The sequence below is a fragment of the Rhamphochromis sp. 'chilingali' genome (assembly GCF_963969265.1).
Source record: "Rhamphochromis sp. 'chilingali' genome assembly, chromosome: 2".
In the NCBI taxonomy this organism is placed as follows: Eukaryota; Metazoa; Chordata; class Actinopteri; order Cichliformes; family Cichlidae; genus Rhamphochromis; species Rhamphochromis sp. 'chilingali'.
The window spans coordinates 53866328-53889408 of record NC_137930.1 but is presented as its reverse complement, the minus strand read 5'-3'; the positions used below and the strand labels follow the sequence as shown (position 1 = coordinate 53889408).

The following is a 23081-nucleotide window of genomic DNA, read 5'->3' as shown; positions in this document are numbered from 1 at the left end:
TTCTTCACCTTCTCCCTTCTTTTCCTGCCACACTGTGAAATTGAGAGATAATATATCACTGCTGAACTGACCAGCCGATTGGAGAGCAGCCTCCCAGTTCCACTGAGCCACCGGGTGGGAGGACCGCTCCACCGCTGCCAACAAGTACACCCGGAAAGAACGACTGCAATGATGATGCTGACCATTAGGAGGAGTGATGGTGATCAAGCCCTAAGAAGAAAAGAAAAAAAAGAAAAAAGGAAAAGAAAAAGGAAAAAAAAAAGTACTGTGTTCTTGCTGTTCTGTGTGTCTGTGGGTTCTTTTTTGTGATGAGTTGACTGTGGTGTTCTGTTCATTTGTTCGTTCGTTTTATACTAATTCATATGCTTTTAAGGGGGCGGGGTGGGGAGGGTCGGTTTGTGCTGGGTTCTGTTTCCTTTTCCTCGTTTATCCACATCGGGGCGGGGCGAGAAAAGCCCCGGCTCCACACGAAGAAGAAGCAAAAGAACGATTTGCAGACGACGGAAAGGAGAAAATATGGAGAGAGAAAAAAGAAAAATAAAGACTGAACAGCAATTGTTTTTGTTTTTTTTAATCATTTTTTTATATATGTTGGTTCCCGAAAAATACAGATATTTATGGTAAATGGTTCTTCACGTGACCTATTTAAGATGCACTGTGCGTGAAATCTGTATGTTTTTTCTAGTGTTAAGTTATTAGGCAGTCGAGTCAGGCTCTCGGACTGCATCATCTCCCCTCTCCCTTCACTTCCCTCTTCTCTTGTGCTGTTTCCCCCCCACCCCATCCTCTCTCTGCTGATTTCTGATACCTGGAGGTGAGGCTCTATTAGTGTTGTTTTTTGAAGTCTGTGTAATATGGACCCTCTGCCCTCAGTGTAACTTCAGTATAGCAATCTCCTGTATATATATGTATATCCACTATGGGGAGACCCAGCAGCCTTATAAAGGGAAATAAAGAACTGTCCAAACCTCATACTGTACACATTGCTTCAGCTGCTCTCTTTCATTCCTGCAAAATAAGCCTGGACTTTATTTGCTTTAGACTTTCTCTCCTTTGCCCATTTGTGTCTCTCACTCTCAGATCCCAACAAAGATTTAAAGCCATGTATGGCTGAATCTAAATTATCTATTGTGTACATATCAGTAGTAAAGAAAGATGCAAGCCAGTGAGCGGCTCCTAAATGTTTACTTAATTCAGTGATAGAACTCAATGGGATAAAGAAATCCCTGGAAACTGACACGTGAGAGCAGGAAGCAGTTAATTGTTTTGATTTTCTGTAAAATTATGACAATAAGAAAAATACAGAACATAACCATCCTTGCCCCATATCTGTGTGACTTTGTATGTGACAGAAGAGTGTGGGAAACATTCAAAAGGAATCAAATTTGATAATTTATTCAACTATTTATTTATTCAGAGACCTATAAAAACAAAGCACCTGTTTAAAGAAAATAAGCCATTGATCCAACCATTGTAGTGGGCTGGAACCTGGCTGATGATGATGGGCAAGAGGTGGTGTATGTCTTGGATATGTAGCCAAATTTAATAAGACATTTATGATAAAAATCTCTCTTTCACCAGAGTGCACACCTCAGTGTCTTCAGACTGGGTGTTCACCACATCACTGCAGACCTTCAGCCTTACTCCAGGCTCGGGCTGCAGCAAGTCCTCTGAGCATGTTCATCAAAATGTCTGTATTCACAAACCATCACCGACCATCACCCACACTGTTACAAGTGCTAAAGTGAGACAGAGGGGTTCCAGTGCGATGTTCAGGCACGAGTTACAGTGCGGCTGATCACAGCAGCTGTAGCTCACGGTGTAGGTTGTCCCCTTGAAGTGGACTTTTTGCTTCTGGCTGCAGTCTTTTTTTGCCATGCAACCCCTGGCTGACAGGACGCTGTGGTTGCCGTAGCGGCCATCTGCCATAAAGCACACCTTACTGGGAGGGCACTCTGTCACAACAAATTCGGGTGTCTTGTCTTTCTCCAGCATGGGGCTGTAGAAGCAAAGCAAGTTGTCACAGAGCACAGAGGGAAGGAGGAAGTGAAGCCACAAACCAGTGATATGCAGGAGCTTCAACATGCTCAGGCTGCAAAGAAAAGAGAAGCATCTGTTAAACTTTGGGTAAAACACATACTTAGTGCCACAGTGGTTTAGTTTTTGCAATCTACACCGAAAGGCCACTGGTAAAAAGAGATTTTAAATAGTTATTTCACTAAATCAATAAATCAACTGCATTTTTCTGTCTGGGTTGCAAAGCCATTCAAAAATTAGATTTATTTTATGCAAACCAACCAGTTAGTGGAAGTCTCTCAGCTGCAGAAATGTCTCCTTCCCCTAAATATAACTGGACTAAACGACACTTGTCTCCAGAGTGACTCTGGTCAACACAGTGAACTTTCTCCAGGCACTCTAGCTTCCTCACACAGCTCAAGGACAAGCTCATTAGGTTAACAGGTGACTGCAAATTGGCTGCAGGTGTGTGAATGTGAGAATGTGTGGTTATCCGTCTCTCTGTGTTAACCCTGCAACAGACTGGTGGCCTGTTCAGGGTGTACACCCCCCACCCGCCTGGGATGAGCTCCAGCACCACCTGCAGTAAATAAGTGGACTGATGAAAAACTGATACTCTGATACTCAAAGTGCTAAAAAAAAAAACAAACCCAAAAAAACCAACCGAAAAACAAATTGAAAACCTCAGTACCAACATCTTTCCACAGTTTCATAGAAGCCATTTTTTCCCAACAAACTGTAATGCTGTGCAGAGTGAAGCACCTGGTAAGAGGCTGAAAAGTGAAAGTGACAGGATTCATAAGTCACTGGCCCCTTAGCCGAATTTACATGTTAGTTAGCTGCAAGTTTCTATTGTTTGGTAAAGGCTGAATTTAGATACTATATTTACCACGTTAAATAGCTCACAGATAAAATGTCATAATGGGTCGTAATTACTGGAAAGAAACATTGCTGCTGAATTTTTCTGTGCTATTATTTTCATTCATGAAACAAAGTGAGTGCCATTTAAATCCATTATATTAAACAGATGAACAACATCTTCACAGCTATCATCTTTAAAACCGGTCAACTTGTACAGCTGTGCAGTAAGTATGAAATTTCACCATTTCTTGTATTGGTGTGAAGGATTTCCTCTGATAATCACATTCAGACTACTTCCAGCATTGACGATAAAATGCAGGAACAATTTTAGCGTGAAGCTTAAGATAAGATAAGATAAAACTTTATTAATCCCTCGGGTGGGTTCCTCTGGGAAATTCGCTTTCCAAAAGCACAGCACCGACAGAAGTTACAGAGTAACATATACACACACACACACACACAAATACAGAGACAAATATAAATAAAATATACGAAGGGGATAAATAGAATAAATAGGAATAAAAAATAAAAATACAAGTGAATTGCACATTTCAAGTATTGAGGTCTATTGCACCATTGACTATTAACAAAAGTATTGCACAGTGAGGTGAAGAGGCACTACAGCTTAGTTGTTCCCCCCTCCTTTGTCCTCCTGTTTCCCCTCCCTCTCCCCTCCAGAGAGGAGTTAAACAGTTTGATGGCGTGTGGGACAAAGGAGTTTTTAAGTCTGTTAGTTCTTGTCTTTGGGAGAAGCAACCTGTCACTGAACAGACTCTTCTGGTTGTTAATGGCCGTGTGCAGAGGATGCCCAGCATTGTCCATAATGTCCATCAGTTTCTTTAATGTCCTTTTCTCTGCCACTGTCACCAGAGTGTCCAGCTTCATGCCGACCACAGAGCTAGCCCTCCTGGTCAGTTTCTCCAGCCTGGATGAGTCCTTCTTTGCTGTGCTGCTCCCCCAGCACACCACAGCATAGAAAAGTACTCCAGCAACCACCGACTGGTAAAACATCCTCAGGAGCTTCCTGCAGATGTTAAAAGACCTCAGCCTCCTGAGGAAGTACAGTCGGCTTTGGGCTTTTTTATACAGGTGCTCTGTGTTGCATGACCAGTCCAGTTTATTGTCCACCCACAGCCCGAGGTACTTGTAGACCACCTCCTCCCCCTCTATCTGAACCGGCAGTGGACCTTCTCTGGACCTCCCGAAGTCCACAACCAGTTCCTTAGTCTTTGAGGTGTTGAGTTGCAGGTGGTTTGTGTGACTCCATGCGACAAAGTTCCTCACCAGACTTCTTCGCACAGTCTCACCTCATTTAAGAGATTTTAAGTCCAGCCAAAACATTTCAGAGCTTCTCCTGCTGAACTCCAATCTCATCACTGACTCCAGCTGTACAGGCCACACCTTCGATTATACCTGCTTGTTAAATTCACACAGAGCAGCTACACCAACAGAAGCTTGATCATGCCAGCGCTTTTATTTTTTAAACACATGTATATGGAAATAGGGATTACAGAAAGATGGTTGACAAGTCCATCTCTCTGGCGCATAAATACAAGTCACACAATACATCATACTTTTTTTTTTTTTAAATATATACAAACTTTTTTTAAAGTTATGACTGACATTTGACTGAATGCCTTTCATCTTCTGAAGATTTAAGTGCCAGTGGCTAACAGGACTCTCCCCAGTCTTCAACAATACAGGTACCTATGCATCAGTGACAGGTATTGTTGTTCTTGTGTTATTTGGACATGAATCCAAAGGCTCTTCCTTAAGACCATCTGTGTTCCCGACATGATCAACCTTTAATGCAATCAAATCCAGTAGCTTCTTCAGATTGCTGTCAGATTTGGGCAGGATGTTACACTGATTTTTACAGCAGCATGTGTAGCTGACATTGTATTTGACTCCCTGGTAAGAGATGACTTTATGGGAGCCACAGAGTTTACTGTCCACACAGCCCTGAGAAGACAAGATGTGGAAGAAGCCATAGTTGCCTGTGGAGATGGCGCAGCGCTGGTCGGGCATACACTGGCTGGTGGTTTGGGGGCAGGGCTTGCTTTTCTGCTGCAGAGGACAGTAGTAGCACAGCAGGCTATCTAGAGCCAGTGCTGGGAGGATCGCAGCTGAGACCAGCAGGATGGAGATCAAGAAGCAGCATGGACTAAACAGATGGATACCCAGACTAATGTGAATTCACACCAAAACAATACATACTGAAATAATATTTCAATTAAAGGCATTTATGGTTCTTAGTTATTTGCATGCATGTGCTGTTCACCTGGTCTTTCTTTGCGATCCCATCTTTGTCTGTAAAATCCCACCAAACGTGAGAACGTGTCCACTCAAGCAACCTTAAAACGCCAGCTTCTGATTGCTAATCAGAAACAGGTGTGTCTTTAAAATGTCATTGCGCACACATGTGAAAGAAGAAACACACGAATTCACACAAACACCTTTCAAACTTAAAACTTCCAGTTTATTGCAAAAGAAGAACATTTGCTTTGTCCTTTAAAATAAAACTCTGTGCAGCCTATTAAAAAAATAATTTCAGCTGAGGTAAAAAGAAAGAAAAAAGGCAGTGTTACATTGCCATCTGGTGTTTGCTTTAAGTCACGTTTCAACCACAACCTCTATATACACTTTGAATCCAGGCAACAAGCTGCTGCTGTGCAGCATGTACAGCAAATAAAGATTTATTTGCCTAAATGAGTTTCTTCTGAAATTTGTGATCATGTTGCGTAGCCAGAGGAAATGGTGAGCTGTGCCTTCTTGTACAAAGGTTCCTGTGAAGAAAATCAAATTCTACATAAGCTGAAATGGTCACTACCACCCACGTGTATGACAGGAAATGAGGGTACGAGTGTGAAGTTGAAAATATGTAATCGAAGTGTTAAAACTTATGTGACTGGTGATGTACTTCAGTGAATCATACACAGGGGTACTGAAGGTGACATTTTAAAGTACAAATCAAATTTAGTTGGTTCTTATATAGCACTTTTCTACTCTGCTTAAACACTTAAAGAACTTTATACTATAAGCCTCATCCACAATAGTAATTGTTTCCCTACGCTTACGCATTTTCTATCTAATGTTCACACTCAAATGAGTACATCAGGAGGACTTTGCAGTTCAGTATCTTTCCCATGGATTCTTTGGAAGATACTGGAGCAGCTAAGGATTTAACCCACCAACCTTGGAACTGGTAGACAACCCATGCTACCTCATGGATCACAGCCCACACAAAAGTAATGGGCAGAAATAGTTAGCCCAAGAATGAGAAAGGGAGCACATGCACAGTTCAAACAGATTCAAATAGAAGTATTAATCAGTCAAAGCAAATCAGTAGACAATAAATGACAGACGCCGCTAGCTGCAGAAAAAGTACAGCTGAAGAATAACTTACAGTTCAAATTGTTAGCAAGATGCTAACATGGTAACAAATGATACAAGAGCTGTTGTATGTGACTGATTATAGAAATTTACCAATTAACATGGACAGGTGTAGTTTTAAAAGGCCCTGTATTTGTAGTGAATGTTATCTACTAATCAGGAGGTTGGTGGTTCAATCCCTGCATGCCAAGGAGCGCTTGGGCATGTTTCTAAATCTCCAACATGCCATCATAAGTACTTAGATAGATGGAAATATTGTATTTGTATTAATGGTGTCCCTTTCATTCTGTGGCTATCTATTTCCACCCAGTTTAGGGTGCCTGTGGTTCTGGAGATAGTGTGGGTTGTCTACCAGTGTGTAGGTTTGTGGTTCAAATCACTGGGTGTTCCATTGTCCTTAAAAGACTCCTTAAGAAAGATCCTTAAGTTCCTTCTGATGCGTTTATTAGAGTGTGAATGTTAGAAAGCACATCCGCATAGAAAAAAATGCTGTTTTAATGAATGAGGTTTGTAGTATAAAGTGGTTTGAGTCCTCAAGTAGAGCAGAAAAGTGCTACATAACAACCAGTCGAGTTTATTGGACTCAATCTACTTGAGCTCTTTTGTCCCATACTTTGTCAACTTTCTTTTGGGTGGCTGCCAATTGGAAACAGAAGCTTTAATACTGAACTCAAAGATTCTTAATGGTGACAGTACATAAATGAAAATCAAAACAAACATATAAAGTCTCGTTCTAACTCATCTGAATCTACTAGAAGAATGAGCCTACATTGAGCTCCGCATCCTCATCCTCCCTGCCAGCATCACCCCAGTCTTCCTGTTCCTCTGCAGGGTCGTAGCTGTACAAAGGAATCAACCTATGCCGCAAATCATCCAATCTGAAAAAAAGAGAAAGAGAAACCTGAACATAAAAGAGCCCAAACCGAGCTCAAGATGATGCTTCAACTTCAGGAGTTACCTCATTTTTCTTCTGATATAAACAACCTAAAGAGAAGCACAAGCCAAACAGAAGTGCAATTATAATAGATGTGTAAGACATCATTTTGAAAGTGAATTGTGCAGAAGTAAATAAACATTTTTACCACTGCCACTATACATCCAATCAGTATGAGCACAACCAAAGGGATGAGTGAATAGTAACCAGGAAATACAGGTTTGCTGGGTACTGGTGAAATATGGGGAGTTGTGTGGTTCGGATGCATTTCTTCCTGCCCCATCGTCCTTTTTATAGCAGCCGTCTGTGCTGCGCACCTGTGTGACACATCCAGTGCCGTGCCTCTGCTTTCATTCCCACAGAAAGACGCAAAAACAAATGTCGCCGTGGCATGTAAGATCCAGCAAATCTGTATGTACAGTACAGTAAATATTTACGTGCCTCAAACTGAACTGAAAAGGCGGCTGATTAAAGGATACTACAGCGACGCATTTTAACATATGTGCGTTTTTCTTTCTTAAATGTATTCTTACCTTATGTGCTACCTGGGGACTACCTGAACATGCATGTCGTTCTCGCTCCTTTCAAGTCTTTGTGACCCACTGAAACACAGTGATCGCGTATCTCAACTTGCTCAATAGCATTCCTCCATGAGGAGTGTATTCAGTGTATTCCAGTGTGTTAGTTGAACTGGACAGACGTGTTTATCCATGTTTATGATCACGTTTAAAACATTTTGACACACATACACTAAAGTCAGAAGTGATGCTGCTTTGAAAATTAATGTCACATATGGTTTTCCATTGGTTAACTCGTGAAAAACACACACGCAAATTAAATCTAATCAGCATTTGAAACATACAATGAAAAGTCAAGATTGTTTTGTGTTTTCAAATTTTAATGTAAGACTAAGAACTAACTGGAATTAGTTCACCTGTACAACAACAGCACACGCACACATATGTAATACACAGTTTTGTCCAGCAGAGGGCAACTTTGTGACGCGGGAGAGGGAAGAGGAGGAACAGTGGGAGGAGCTAGCAAACCTTTCCAGATTTCTTACAGGTCTAACTGGCTGGGCTTGGCTTCATTCAAGCTTTCACCTTGAACAGGATACACGCCGGACATCAGAGCTTTTACGGTAAGCTCACAAAAATATACCCGTGAATTTGCAAAAGATAAATCTTGTTATTCACAGCTACTCTTAACATTTTACTATAGAGGACCTTCTGTGACATGAAGGGAAAACACTACGTGATATGAAAAAGTACCAGGCTAGATTTGAGTTTGATTTAAATTCAAAAATCCCTGCTGTTCAGCTTTATACTGTCTAAAAATAGAATTTAAGTCATAATGTGTTATTTGTGGTGTCACTGATATATAACAAGGCATTGTTGTGGGCTTATTGGTGTGCTCTGTTGGATTTCCTGTTAAGATTTGAAAGCTTGTTAATAATTACACCAGCCTGAACCTTCAGATTCAGTTAGACTCTGCTCATAAAACCCGCCCTACCTTCAACAATTCGCATTTTCTAATGTAAGTCATCAAGTATCCTAACTTGTCATTATTAATAATACCACCACATAGGTTTTTTCTGTTCTGCCATGCTGTGAATGAAGGCCGTGCGGAGTGTGAAACACCAGCATCCAGAAAAACTTGTTTACATGAATAAAATGCAATGGAAAGCTCAGCTGAAACACTCCACAGAGAAGATGCGAGCGACACCGATCTCCCCATGCCTTTGAGGGACGATCTAGAAGCAATACACCTGTATGAGAGCATTGATGACCTATCACAAAATGATGGGCCTAATTTGTACGACATCCCAGAATCCCCCACTTTAACCCAGCCTAAACCTGGAAATGATATCTGGAATTTTGAGATCGGAGGTCCTGGAAATACTAACCAGCAGAGCACCATTGGTCGCCCCCCAGTACCCCCAAGATCTCCTAATCTACAAAGATGTAGGCTTCCCAGTGAATGTTTGAGAGGAGAAAAGGTCCTTCGACTTCCTCCTCCTCCTCCTCCCAGGCCGGGACTCAAAAAGCAGGTTTCTTGTGATTTCAGCGAGCCTCTTCAAAGACTGACTCGCTCCAAGACCGTATGCAACCAAGTGAGCATCTCCAATACTCATTGTAGACAAAAAGCTCCTTAATGTTCAAGATCGAAACCCAAAATACAGAGAGAAGACTGACGAGTGTCTCTTGTATTCTTTTCCTCATCAGGATATATGGGCCATCACACTCATAGACACTCCGGAGGGCAGCACCAAGACAATGGTTTCGTTTTCTGCTGCAACTGCCAGGTATGAAAATGACCATAAAAACAACTTGTGTGGAAATGAAATGACTATAAAATGCTTTTGTTTACAATATTCTCCTTTACTATGACAGAAATCAGGCAAACAAAATTAGTCACTGGACTTTAAATCTTATATGCTGTGTATTTACTGTCAATTGTTTTGCTACTGGACGGCTCCTCTGTAGTTCCAGTTGGTTTCTAATCGCAATCATACTTTCATTTGGAATTTTGCAACCTGTTTTTCTTCACTGTCTCTGGCAGCTTAATGTCAAAATACAAGCACACAGAAAGTCTTTACAACTCCGGTTTGGTATGCGGTCGACTGCTGGACATCAACCGTGCTCTGCTGCAGCAGGTCGAGGTGACTATCAGTGTGGTGTGGGACCAAAACCAGATCCCCATTCCCACCTCAGGTAACATTTGTATATATACCAGTTCACTTGCTTCTGTTAGCTAGCAGCAGCTCCCATCCAATGTCACAAAATACTGGAGAGAGAGAAATCCTTTAAAAGTGGCTACAATAGTGCAATTTGTACATTCAAATGTTTAAAACCCATCACTGAATTCACTGCAAAGCTTCTTCTGTCATCATGCACTGACTCTGAGATGACAGTGCAGCCATCACACATGGTATTTGGGCAGAAACGTGGGCTAAGCATCTTTCTGAGGTCTTTACTGAAAATGAGGTCTAACACAAATGTAATAATATTTTCTGTTGCAAAGTTTAACCACAAATCAATTTTCTTGCTTTTTGTCTGTCCTTAAGTATCTGCAGACAACTTAACAACATTTGTTTCTTCCTCCGTCTTTTGGTTTCTGTGGCAGTTAAATGAATTTAAAACAGGAAAAATGATCATAAAATGTTGCTTGTTACTCGTAGTCTGTTTTAGAAATTATGCATTATTGATATTTCTAACTTAAAAAAATAAATAAGTGGTAAAATTGGCATAAAGTGTTAACAGACTTATCAGCAGTCAAGTAAGCAGCTATTACCCAACCTCGCAACCCAGGAAACTGTGCTGAACAGGGTCATTTGTAGGTAATATCTATAAATGCTTCATAAGTTTCTTCATATGTTGGCATGTGTGGTGTCTCTGAAGTCTAATCTTTTATCCAGTGAACAGGACAGTGAAGAGTCTGATCGAGGACATCTCCCAGCTTCTAGACATCCCTCCTGACCAATCTGAGCATTGCGTATTAAAACTGTGCGACTCCGAGGAGGTTCTCCAGAAGTAAGTTTATTGCTAGATTTTACTGCAAAAGCTCATGACGTCCTCTTAAACCTGCATCGTTTAATGTGGTGTAATGCGCCCCATGCACTCTTTTTTTGGTCTGCCTTTAGTGAAGAGCTGCTCGGCATGCACGAGACAATTCAGATCTACTACAAGCTTAATCTAGAAGTCCCCGTCCGACTGGTAAACATCAACAGCATCAAACGTGGACTGGCCAGAGATGTGAGTGGCTCAAGGTCCTTTTCCATTTCCTCTTACAGAAAGGATCCTTTCGCTTCGTCCCAAGTCTTGAAACAATGTACAACTCTTCCCATTCCCTGGCCGGTTTGTTATCGTGAGAACTATTGTAGCTGTAAAAATCTCCACCCTGAGCTCTTGACTTTGCTCTGTGTAAACATGACGCCATGACTGGTGGCATTTAGCGTGAAGACGTAAACAGAATAAAGGTGAACCCGATGTGCGCTTAGATTTAAATGCATAAAAGACAAAATATGCATGTTCACTGTCGTGTAATTAGTTAAATGTTTTATATAAGCTACATATTGGATATTATTTATGGAAGTTGTCCACATATGAGCGACACCATAACCATAAAAATCCAACATTCCGATCTATGTCGCCCCCTTTAAGGCTGTGGATGACAACACTGCATGCCAGCTGTTCCGGTTCCTTGCTTCTGCTTTCGTCTTCAACACCAGCAAGTAAGACAACCAGCAGCACTGCATACCACCAGCTTTGAGGAGTAGTTTCATTAACAATGACAGCTATTTGATGGCGAGACAGTCAGATGGTGTCTGTTTGCAGAAAACATGAAGAGAGCTGGTTTTACTACCACTTTGTTTCCACTTTTTCCTCCCCTCTCAGGCTGAGTCTTCAGAGTGTGCTCAACACCTACTGTAGAGAGGCAAAAGAGCTCTTCAGTAATAAGGTCAGTAAAATAAATAGATAAATAAAAGCAGCTAGTGGATTTTCTTTCTCAATACATGGTTGTCCAATATTTCTCCTCATTTGTGTCTCGTCTTATTATGGTCTGCAGTCTGGGGTGAATATTGGTGTTATTGTGAGCCGTGCTCGGACCATCAGCAACCTTCTGTGTGGTGTCACGTGCCAAGAACTGGAGGATGCCATTGGCAACCTCAACAGGATTAACCCAAGACCTCTGGTAGGTTATATCACAGAAACAGAACCATCAGTATAAATAGAAGTTAGTATCACACTAACCTGCAAAATTTGCCTCAATCTCATCGTTTTTCTTGTACCTTTAAAAACCTGCAAAAAATGCCTGTTCACATTAAAAATGACAGATGTTTCATTTTTTGTGTTGCAGAGTCATGAAGAGATAAGTGAGTGTGCAGATGGTGAGTATCTATACTGGTACGTGTGTGGTTGTGTGTGGTGTATATTTACTGTAAACTTTTTGTTGTTGCTGGACAGCAAAGAAGTTTTTTAGATTATTTTGGGCGTCAGGTTTATTTCCATAAGGAGAATCTATTTGAAAGTGAAACAAGTTATTTACTCATTGAAGCGTTGGTGACTGGACTCCAATCAAAAAAAAGAGAGCAGATTAGTGTCAATAGTAGAAGTGTCTGTATAACAGACAGGATGAGGCATGTAGTGGGTAAAAGATCCTGGAAATAATGGTGTTAAAGGCAGAATGATAAAATAGCAGAGTTTTAAAGAGCAGGAAATAGCTTTTACTATATGTGACAGACAAGAAGATGATTGGATCAGAGTGAAGAAAGAAGTGTGATATGAAACCGAGCTCCCAACACAAACTTGCCCACCAACCTACATGGTTATGAATTTTTAGTTTTGTAACAACATGCTCAATATGCTCAAAAACTTGAAAAACATATTTGTTATTTAAATATTTACAATTTTTGGAAGACCACTGTCAGACATATCAGTTTTGCCTCTGGCGCACAAACATGGTGCTATATGTACACTACTCTTTACTAACACTGCTTCAGTGCCATGTTTTGCATTTTATCAATGCCAAAGGAAAAAGAGAGCAAACTACAATTCTGGTATACTACACCTGTTATTGATACATCTACATAAAGCAATGACGATCATTATTAAATGTTTCAGCTATCAAATTTTGCTGTAAAGGTTCTACTAAAAAGTTGGACTCTCTTAAGTGATGTTTATTATCTGTGCTCCAGCCATGCTCATGCTCCACGAGGCGCTGCAAAAGCTGCTGCAGGTGTTTTTTGAAAACTTCCAGTCAGACTTCAGTGCCCCGAAGGTAACGAGCAGCTTGCAAATCTGTGACGTAGACCACAACCGCGACATCCTCCAGCTCAAAGTTGCTGCTCTCTACAAACTACAGCCCATCTGGGTAGACATGTACGTGTGTGGTTATTGTATTTTTATATATTTATATATGCATGCACAAACTCAATTCACGCGCTCAAGCATGAATGTTAACCACACCGTTGATATTCACTGGATTCTTCCCAGCTTTATTGTTCCTCTTCTTTTAGTTACGAGTCGTTCTCTATTTCGTGTGAGCTGACGTACGTCGGAAGGAAGCTCTGCGACAGTGGAGTTTGTGAAAATATCAGCACTGCCTTGTCACACGGAAACACAATCCAGTGTAACCGCATGTAAGATTTAGATAGTGCCCATAAGTATAAATTTTATTTTGTCACGTCCAACTTCCTCTTTCTTCATTTACAACCGGTCTAAAGTACGATAATGTAAAATAATTGCAAGACAAACAACGCGTGTAAATGAATAATATATAACCTATATGTTCTTTGTTTTTAGGATAGTATTCCCTGTTTCAATAAATCAGCTTCCCTATGAGTCCATGCTCACTTTTCGCCTCAAGGGCTCCAAGAAAGGCAAAACTGCTGAGCTTTTATCGTGGGCTGTACTACCTCTTTACAGCGATAGGTAAGTTGTCATTAAAGCTTACATCTCTATAGCACCTATAAAGTTTTTGTGTCTATTTGGATTGGTTTAAAATTCATATGCACACTCATTGGACTTTACGAGCACTTGGAGACAGTGGGTAGGAAAAACTCCCTTTTAACAGGAAGAAACCTCAAGCAGAACAGCGCTATTTTAGCTGTAAAAATCTAAACCTAATTGGCTGATGAGATATTTGCAGTGATGAGGAGTTGGACAGGTGTTCCTAATAAAGTGACTGGCGAGTATATGCAACTGTGAATTAAATCATGTATTGGTGTTAACTGAGGAAACCCCAGTTCCACTATCTCTGTGTTTGTTTTCACGCATTAAAATGAAAGTGCTTCATTCTTTTAATACTTTAAAGACTCAAAACAACAGATGGAAACATGTCACTGTGCAAGAACAGTTTTCAAATTGCTTTGCATTGCATGTGTTTAAAGGCTGGTTGTGTTTTTACAAGCTCAGTGTAGTTCTGTTGCAATAAGTGTATTCTCTCTCTCTGTGTGCAGGACTCTCGTAACAGGCACCGTCTTGCTCTGTATGTCTACTTTGGCTGAGCTGTCTTTTCCTCCGTCCGCTGCCCTCTTTGACAGCCACAGACAAGCCACTGGGGTGATAATGCAGGTAAGTAATACTGGACAGCTCTGCCCTCTGTTGATCAAAAAGCAAAACGACACCACATTCCTTGACTCTTTATCTTCCTACCTTTTCCCTCAGCTTCAGTTTCAAGACCAGGTTGAGTGGGAGTATAAGAGGCCCATTGCACTCCCTGGGTCAATATTGTTCACACAGGCTTGTGAGGAACTGCAAAAGAAAATGCTGGAGGTTTCAAAGAAGCATTGTCTCTGCTTGTGAGTAGAATGACTTAATTCCTGAGTCATTTGAGAACAGGACTAGTCAGAAATACCTTGGACTACGAGTTCTCAGTAATTCTTCAAGATTGCTTCCAGGGTTTTGTTGTCAAGCAACACATTCCTAAAATAATTTTTCTTTCACCAGTCTTACAGAGAATGAGAAAGCTTTCCTGTGGACGAAACGTCACAGCAGCGACAAACAAAGTACGTTCCTCCACCTGCTGCTGGGCGGAGTTTCCCACTGGTATCCTGAAAACCTGACAGAAATCTATACCATACTGGAGAACTGGGCTATCTATCTACCTGAGGAAGCCCTTTTCCTGCTTAGCGACAGGTACAGCGTTTACATGCAAAAATAAAGTGCTGTCACTTAGAAAAGCTGACCAAAAAATTTATACAACATATGAAAGTAGTTATCAGTTCAACTAACACAAGGTAATAACTGGGTACCCTAAAACAAGGTCAGCGTAGTCTTTGGTTCTGGCTTCCTTTAGCCTAACACTGATCGTCCTGGATCTGGAATATCATTTCTTTAATCTTCTTAATATTCCTGGCCACCTACATTATCATCATAAATGAAGCACAGCGCATAATTCAAGACAATAAACACTAAAGAACTTTTGTAATAGAAACTGATGGATATCTGGTTAATGTTTCATTCATTTAAAACAAAAATGATCTGAACCCTTTCCCACTGATCTCACTTCCAGCTTTCATGATCAGACTGTACGACAGACAGCCGTTCAGTACTTTGAGCAGATACCAGATGGGGATCTGGAGGTGTATTTACCACAGCTGGTCCAGGTGAGCAAACTAACACACATTCAAACCTTTCAAAGGAGATCTCAAAAAAAATATGATGTTGAAGTAGTTAAATTTTTCAGATGATAAATTGGACAACTGGTGGCACACTTTGCACGCTCAGTAGTTTGATGTGTGATTGATGAGTGATCATTTCCTGCAGGCACTGAAGAATGAGTGGAAATTGGATGGACCCCTGGTAATGCTGCTGTTGGAGAGATCACTTAGGAACATACGCATCGCTCAGCAGCTCTTCTGGTGAGTCAGACACTAAACTGATGAGGAATAATACTAAAACTACTGGCATTTAATTCAGGTGAAAATGTTTATTGCCATATTAACATGAAAAAAGCTGAAAGACTTCTGTCTTTACTGATAAAATATTGATTTATTTATTACAGTTTTTCACTCTACTCGATTTTGTGATCAAATAGTGATCACATAAGAACAAGTCCATAAAAACTTATCAAATTGAAATCTTACTCCAAGTCATTTTCTTCCCCCTGAATTCATTGAATAGTACAAATAGAAGCTATGTCTTTCTTACTGTAAAGGGTTGTGTGACATGACTTAAACTAGTTTTTCCATAACATACGAGGAACTGCAGGATTTCCCGCTAACTCTTCTCTCTTGACACTGTGCACCGCCCACTGCATAATGGGCCTCCCAATAAGAGATCTAAAGATACCAGCTGGTATAAAAATGCAGCTGCTATTTTTAGAGCTGATATCATTGAATATGATCACAGAAATATATAAAGAAGTACATTTTGTGCACGCTAAAAGAGGTGAAATTTAGGAAACTGCCTTTGTATTCTAGTGTGTGTTAACAAAGCAAATCTTCACTGGCTTTCACACACAGTTAAGATGCTTCACTTATCAGTCGACCTTATTTCTTTTAGTTCTAGACTCACTGTGTTTAGGTTCAACCTCTATGATGCTTTTAGGCAGTAAGTGACAACATCATGCATGCAAAGCTTTACAACTCATGCTAGAATATAATGTCAGGCTGCTGGAGGATGCCCGCAATGACCAACACTACCAGAGCTGGTTCAGTAAAATTCACGCTGCCCTGCTGCAGTGCTGCGGCCAAGCACTGAGGGAGGAGCTGCAGCGCGAAACCAAGCTGATGGCCGTGCTCGTACAGGTGGCTAGTGGCATTCGCAGTACTGACAAGGCTCGTCGTAAGGTCCGTAATTAACTCATTGGTGCATTCACTTCCTGGCTTATAATCCTTGTAATCATCGTGTCTGTCGATGTACAAGAAATGCATTTAATTTTTTGTTTTCTTTTGTGTTTTTTCTCCCGCTTTGCTCTTTTGTCTGCAGAGTACTTTGAAAAAAACAGGGTGGAGAATTGAAGACTTCTTTAAGGATGGGATCAGCTGTTGCCTACCACTAGATCCTGCTGTCTGTGTGAATGGAGTGAAGCTAGAAGTAAGATTGTTACCCACCACATCATATATCAGTATTTTTTTTTAATGCAAACACACAGCAACGTTTTATTTCAGGTGTTTACTCTTTGATGTGTTACTTCCAGGCCTGTAAGGTCCACAGCTCATTTGCTGCTCCTCTGGGGATCCCATTTATCTGCATTGACCCTCTGGCCAAGAACTACAATGTTATCTGCAAGGTGAGTAATGATATGCAGTTGGATCGATCCACACTGTGTTTTTGCTTGTTGTCTTCCAGGGAAATTAAATCTGTTTCAAAACTGCTATTACATAGCTCTGAATATTAGAGGACACTCTAAGGAAATCTCAGTTAAACGTGTTGTTCAGACAGGAGATGACCTGCGTCAGGACATGCTGGTACTTCAGATTGTCCGTGCGATGGACAGAGTGTGGCTCCAAGAGGGACTCGATCTACAAATGATCACCTACAAGTGTATTTCTACAGGCCAAGCTCGGGGTCAGTATGATAGATTTGTTTGTGCTTTTGAACGTCCATAAATAGTCTGGGAATTTGTGTTTTTCCAAAGCTTGTTATTTTATGCTTGTCAGGTCTGGTGGAAGTGATACCAGAGGCAGTGACCCTGGCAAAGATTCATAAAGAGTGGGGTCTGGGTGGAAGCCTCCGAGAGGACACTCTGGAGAAATGGTTTCACATGTTTAACAGAACTAAGGAAGACTACGAGAAGGTTAAGACCATCTGAAAAGCCTTTTCTTAACGATGCACTGTCACTGCTCCATCTTTCTCGTGCATAACACTTTCTGTTTATATGCAGGCTGTGATGAACTTCCTGCACTCGTGTGCCGGGTGGTGCGTTGCTACCTTCATCCTGGGCATCTGCGACCGCCACAATGACAATATCATGCTGAAAAAAAGTGGGCACATGTTCCACATTGACTTCGGGAAGATAATGGGCAATGCACAGATGTTTGGAGGTGTTAAAAGGCAAGTCAGCAAGTCAAGCAAAGCAGCATTTTGAAAAAGGACAGAGTGCTGTTATGTATGAGCAACAAAAAACATTTTCCTGCTCAATAATAGGGACCGGTCTCCCTTCATCTTTACATCTGAGATGCACCACTTCATCACTGGTGGAGGGCAGAAGCCTCAACGCTTGCATCGCTTCGTGGAGCTCTGCTGTGAGGCTTACAACATAATCAGACAGCGTTCTGCACTCATACTCAGCTTGTTGGAGCTTGTAAGACTAAATAACATTACAGTCCCTTTTTAACTCTGTCTGAGAACGGAAAACATCCCGTAAAACAGGTTTCTACCCATTGTGTATATTTCCAGATGCTACATGCAGGAATGCCAGAACTGAAGGACTCTAATGACTTGCAGTACGTCCAGAACAACCTCAGACCTCACGATACTGATCTGGAGGCCACCTCCTTCTTTACAAAGTAATGTGACGTGTGTGGCAACGTCTTCCTAAGAATACATATAATCCTTCCGCAAATAAACAAACTTGCATTTAATTTCTGCTGTTTGTGTTACACCTGTGGTAGGAAGATCAAGGAGAGTATGGACTGTGTTGCAGTCAAGTTTAACTTCCTGGCACACAACATTGCTCAACCCAAGACAAAGGGCACCCTGCCCCGGGAGAGTGCTCCTGCTCCTGCTAGTAACATTCAGGAAGCTGTCATTTTGGGATACTCTGCCAAGGGAAAAGATGTGGTAAGCCTGCAACTGCACTTTGGCCTCAGTAACAAAACAAACCATTATAAAATAGATTTTACCTGATGCACTAAAGGGCTGTTTATTAGGCCCAAATAGCTGGAGGAGGCAATAAAACACTTGGAAGTGACAGCGAATTCACACTTTTTTTTTTTTGATTGTTTGCTGTCACTTACAGCTTGTCAGAAGGCAGTCTTGTGCTTATAAAGTCTTTCCCAAGGGTTGGGTGAGGAGTATTTGTAAGCATTTACTACTCTTTGATCCGAAGAGCTGTCCTGATGTCAAGTGCTTCTTCTTCTAGTCACATTCAGTCTATAGTAGAAATAACAGCAAGGATCAAGGATTCAGGTGTTTGCAAAAATGCAGTGAAAATAAAGGAGTTTGCATATGAGCAGTGATTTAAGCTACTAAAACAATCTCCCTGGAAGCTTTTAACACAGTTCCTGTAGTCTCTATCTAATGTAATAATTGGTTGTGTTTGATTTGCAGCTCTATGACCTAAGGATAACCATTGACGATGGGTTTCTGACCAGTGAGAAAACATTTGGACAGTTTGAGCTGATCCATAGGGAGCTGCAGAAACACTTTATTGAATCAACACTACCACAGTGAGTGAATAAATTAACATAAATCCTGCTCTCATGTATTATATTTTGTTGCACAGCTCGTTCTCAGAGTAATTACATAATTAGATGCATGACTTCGCTTCCACTCCTTTGCTTCCAAGGTTTCCGAGCTGGTACCAGATGTCATTCACGCCAGGCAGGAAGATGTCTCTGCTGAATAAATACCTAAAAGAGCTTTTTGAAGGACCTTGCAAAGGAGTGAGTTTCTTCCCTGCTTTAGTAGTCCTTTGTGATTAGCTGTTTTCCCCATTAGAGCTGAACTTGAAAAGTATCTCAATTTGCCACCCGCAGAATGAATTTGTCTGCAGCTTGTTTCTGGATGGTCCAGGACATAACCGAGGTCCAAAATGTGCAGGTAAGAACAATGGAAAAAATATGTGAATGTGAGCGTTGATTGCGTGGTATATTGAGAAAAGTGTGATATTAGTTTATTTATAAGAAATTCCTTTGCTGTGATCTAATTGCACTTGTGTGATTATCTGTTGCAGAAGAGCAGCCTCAGGTCCAGCTTTACATTACTTACGTCAACTACAAGCTCTCTGTAATGATAAAACACCTGAAGAACATTGTGAGTTTCATTTATTCTTATTACTGTCCCGCAGCATTTAGCAAGAGTAAAGCATGTATAGTTAGGGTTCTATATCAGATATATACTCACTGGATACTACATCAGGTTCACCTCATTAACTTAGTCATACTAGTATGAGGTTGGACCGTCTTGCCTTCAGAATTCCTTAATTCTTCATGACATAGATTCAACAAGGTGCTGGAAATAATCCTCAGACATTTTGGTCCTGTTGACATGATAGTGTCACACAGATCCACTTTCATGTTGTGAATCTCTCATCCCGAAAGTGCTCGACTGCACTGAGATCTGGCACCTGTGAAGGCCATTTGAGTACAGTGAACTCATTGTCACGTTCAAGAAAAATGTTTGAGATCATTTAAGTTTTGTGTCACAGTGTGTTAAGCTGTAGGATCCTTACTTCGATCGTGTCCATTACACCATCATGAACTACCAGAGATTATTCTCCTCTTATACCAACCAGGTATTTGTGTCCTAAGAACTGCTGCTTACTAGATTCTTTATCTTTTTGGAACCTCCCCTATAAACCATAGAGAAGGACATGGTGAAAAAGCAGATCAGCAGTTTCTGAAACACTCCTGTCTGGATTGAGTGATTGTCTGTGGCTCGGGAGATAGAATCTGTCATCTACTAATTGGATGGATGGTGGATCGAATCACCAACCTTCCGGTCCATTCATCGGAAAACAACTAGTGTAAATGCTAGATAGCCATAAAACAAAGTGCTTGTATGAATGAGGCAAGTTCTTTGAGTTTTGAGGTAGAGTAGAAAAGTGCTTTATAAGAACCAGGTCATTTACCATCAGGCACCAAGAACCACCCCACATTCAAAGTCTCTTAAATCACCTTTCGTCCCCATTCTGAAGCTCAGTTTAATCTTCAGCAGTTTGCAAAAATGCATTAGTTGCTATCATGTGACTGAGTGTACTTGTGGCACGTGCTCATTCTCCTCTGACTTCCTGTTCATTCGCCTCTCCTCAACAGAAGCACCCGAACGGTTCTAACCCTGATGCCTATGTTATCACATACCTGAGGCCAGACCCTCGGAGGCGCTCCAAGAGGAAGACAAAGATTGTCCGCAATAATGTCAACCCCATCTTCAATGAACTGGTAGTGCCATCATTCCTCCTCTCTATCCATGATTAGACACAGTCAAGACATCTTTTGGTACTTAGCTGTATTACAGGGTAGCTTGTACATTTATAATCTTTTTCCACTAGTACATAGTGGCTTGGCTTGGCTCAGCTCCACTAAGTTTTTGGGTTTTCCATTAGGTGGTAGTACGTGGCACCAGGTGCTTTTTTTAATATCTATATGGCTGGGGTTCCAAGCTATCTGAGGCAATCCAAAAATGTGATCGACTGAGTAGCGTCAAGTGGAAAATCAGCTAATAGTACTTAATACTTTTAGTCTGCGTGCCTTTCACATGGGTAATTTGTTTTCACTTAAACTTCTAAACTGAAGTGCTTAGTTTAAAAAAACAACAAAAAAGAAATTGTGCAGTACAGCCACAATCACAAATTTCACCTAATATGATGATGCATCCTTGAACCCTTGAGCTGGATTTTGTCATCATGCATTAGCTGTCACATGTACAGTTAATTGTGATGAAAAAAAAAGTTTGTTTTTCTTTTGCTTTGTGTTTTGAATACTTCTTCAGATAAATTGTTCTCACTCTGACTTATAACTAAATGTATGAATGTGTTTATATATTTCATTATAATGAGAGTTCCTTCTGTGCTGCTGCAGTCTGATTTACAACATGATCTTTGACCCACTAACCATCATATTCCCACAAATTTATAGCCTCTTATAAACTCTTATTTAGAATTATAAAACCACATCTTAAGCTAGGTAACTAAAGTGTCTCCTTCCTACTCACAGGTGGAGTACACTTCGGTCACACAGCTGAATGGGATAGTCCTGGAAGTGGTAGTAAAGAGCAAGAAGGCTTTTGTGGCTGCAACTAACATAAAACTGGACGAAAAGTTGCTCAATCAGGAGCTCTGGTTCCCTCTCGGAAACTCTGCTATCTGACCTCAGAGCTGCACTGCAGGCTTACTGCCAGCAGGGGGTGCAACCACATCAAGTGAGGGACCACATTCATGGATTTGAGAGGGAGATGCCTGAGAAGAGGAAGAATGCACTGTATACAAAACTGCATGCCAGTTATACCTATTTATCAGATGCAACTTTATCCCATTCCAGACTTGAAAACACTGCCAGATGGGAGTGTGTGGATAAAGTTACAAAACAGACTGAAAGAACACAGCGGACTGTTTACTGTGTGACACTGAATTTATTATTTCTAAATTTTTATCGAATGAAGGCCTTTTGTTCACTAGTTTTTCTAATGTTACTTTGGTGATGGATGAAGAAAACGTATTTTTTAATCACTGTGGCACTTTCGTTTGCACTTGACTTTGTTTTTACTGAGAGCAAAAAGCAGACCTTGTAAACGTGTACGTTGCCGAGGCTGTGGACGCGACAGATTAAAGAGGAGGTGATGCAGCACCGCCGGTTTGTTACCTGAGTGTGTTTGTCCCCTCAGGCTGCGTCAGCTGCACTGTCCTTGACCAGTGGGACTGGAGGCGTGAGGGGGTGAGGGAGAGCGTGTGAGCAGGATGACAACTCTGCCTTTTTGGCCCGTGGGGCTGAGTTAACACTCGCCCCCTCACCAGCCTTTTGCCTTATCCATCAGGAGCATTTGAACACCGATTTAGCACGTGTGCACGCAAAGGCAGACAATCACATGATGACAAAAAAAAAGAAAGAAAAATAAGACGCGCACACTTTCAAGGCACAACCAGGTCTTCGTGTTATCTTAATGCTGTCCTTTCTCTTGACAGGCCTGCTGACCCATACTTTCCTCTGCCTCATTCATAGTGATTTAGTGGCGAAAGAGGATAGAAATAGACTTCCCTGAACTGGATCTGGTTAAATTATGTATACCTCTGTGAATCTTATTTATATTATTCCCTGAAGGGTCTCTAACAGGGAAGTAGGGCTGTAAGATGGTACTCTTTAAAAGCTGTGCTCGTGGAGTATTAGTTTATCCTGGCGCTACACATCCGTTTCAGGCCTGATATATTGTTTTTCTAATCATTAACGATAAATACCTCCTTCCCCCACAAAAAATGTTGTGGATGTGCAAGACCCTTATACAGCATGTGCAATCAAGTTTACCACATAAAAAAGAAAAGAGATCAATCTACTCCTCTAAAATCATTACTCTAGGAATGTCTCTATTACTTTAGAGATGCAAGGAGAGAACTATTATGTGTGTTTTCAGACTCACTGGAGCCTTCTGGTCTTTTCTTCTGCAGCACTCAGTTGCAGGCAGTGGGGAAAAATAAATGCACTTCTATTTTCTGACAATAAAAGTGGTATTTATATCTGAGGAAATGGTTCTTTTTGATTTATTTATATATTTTC

The 23081-nt window shown here is 41.0% G+C and overlaps 2 protein-coding genes across 3 annotated transcripts; one reads left to right on the top strand and one right to left on the bottom strand.

Moving 5' to 3' along the window:
* Window positions 1-5334: 5334 nt before the first annotated feature.
* LOC308392092 (uncharacterized protein) lies at window positions 5335-7844 on the bottom strand. 2 transcript variants are annotated; one of them, XM_080874956.1, is made up of 5 exons: window positions 7738-7844; window positions 7353-7613; window positions 7229-7254; window positions 7040-7148; window positions 5335-5663 (listed from the first exon to the last, which is right to left on the bottom strand). In XM_080874956.1, exons 2-5 carry the CDS (start codon window positions 7485-7487, stop codon window positions 5610-5612), a joined length of 324 nt encoding a protein of 107 aa, XP_080731082.1. In that variant the 5' UTR covers window positions 7488-7613; window positions 7738-7844; the 3' UTR covers window positions 5335-5609. The 2 variants fall into 2 exon arrangements, with proteins under 2 accessions (XP_080731082.1, XP_080731083.1); XM_080874957.1 differs by having other exon boundaries at window positions 7353-7551; window positions 7738-7832.
* Window positions 7845-8238: 394 nt separating this feature from the next.
* Window positions 8239-23034, top strand: pik3c2g (phosphatidylinositol-4-phosphate 3-kinase catalytic subunit type 2 gamma). Its single transcript, XM_080875900.1, has 33 exons — window positions 8239-8345; window positions 8792-9317; window positions 9430-9509; window positions 9767-9918; window positions 10623-10737; window positions 10848-10959; window positions 11368-11438; window positions 11602-11665; window positions 11774-11899; window positions 12065-12095; window positions 12903-13086; window positions 13224-13346; window positions 13510-13638; window positions 14166-14280; window positions 14374-14507; window positions 14656-14844; window positions 15221-15314; window positions 15475-15569; window positions 16319-16499; window positions 16639-16746; window positions 16850-16942; window positions 17091-17220; window positions 17313-17449; window positions 17537-17706; window positions 17800-17956; window positions 18052-18161; window positions 18267-18435; window positions 18925-19043; window positions 19163-19259; window positions 19353-19416; window positions 19550-19629; window positions 20631-20756; window positions 21531-23034. The coding sequence occupies exons 2-33, from the start codon at window positions 8883-8885 to the stop codon at window positions 21681-21683; spliced, it is 4143 nt and encodes a 1380-aa protein (XP_080732026.1). The 5' UTR covers window positions 8239-8345; window positions 8792-8882; the 3' UTR covers window positions 21684-23034.
* The last annotated feature ends 47 nt before the right edge of the window (window positions 23035-23081 follow it).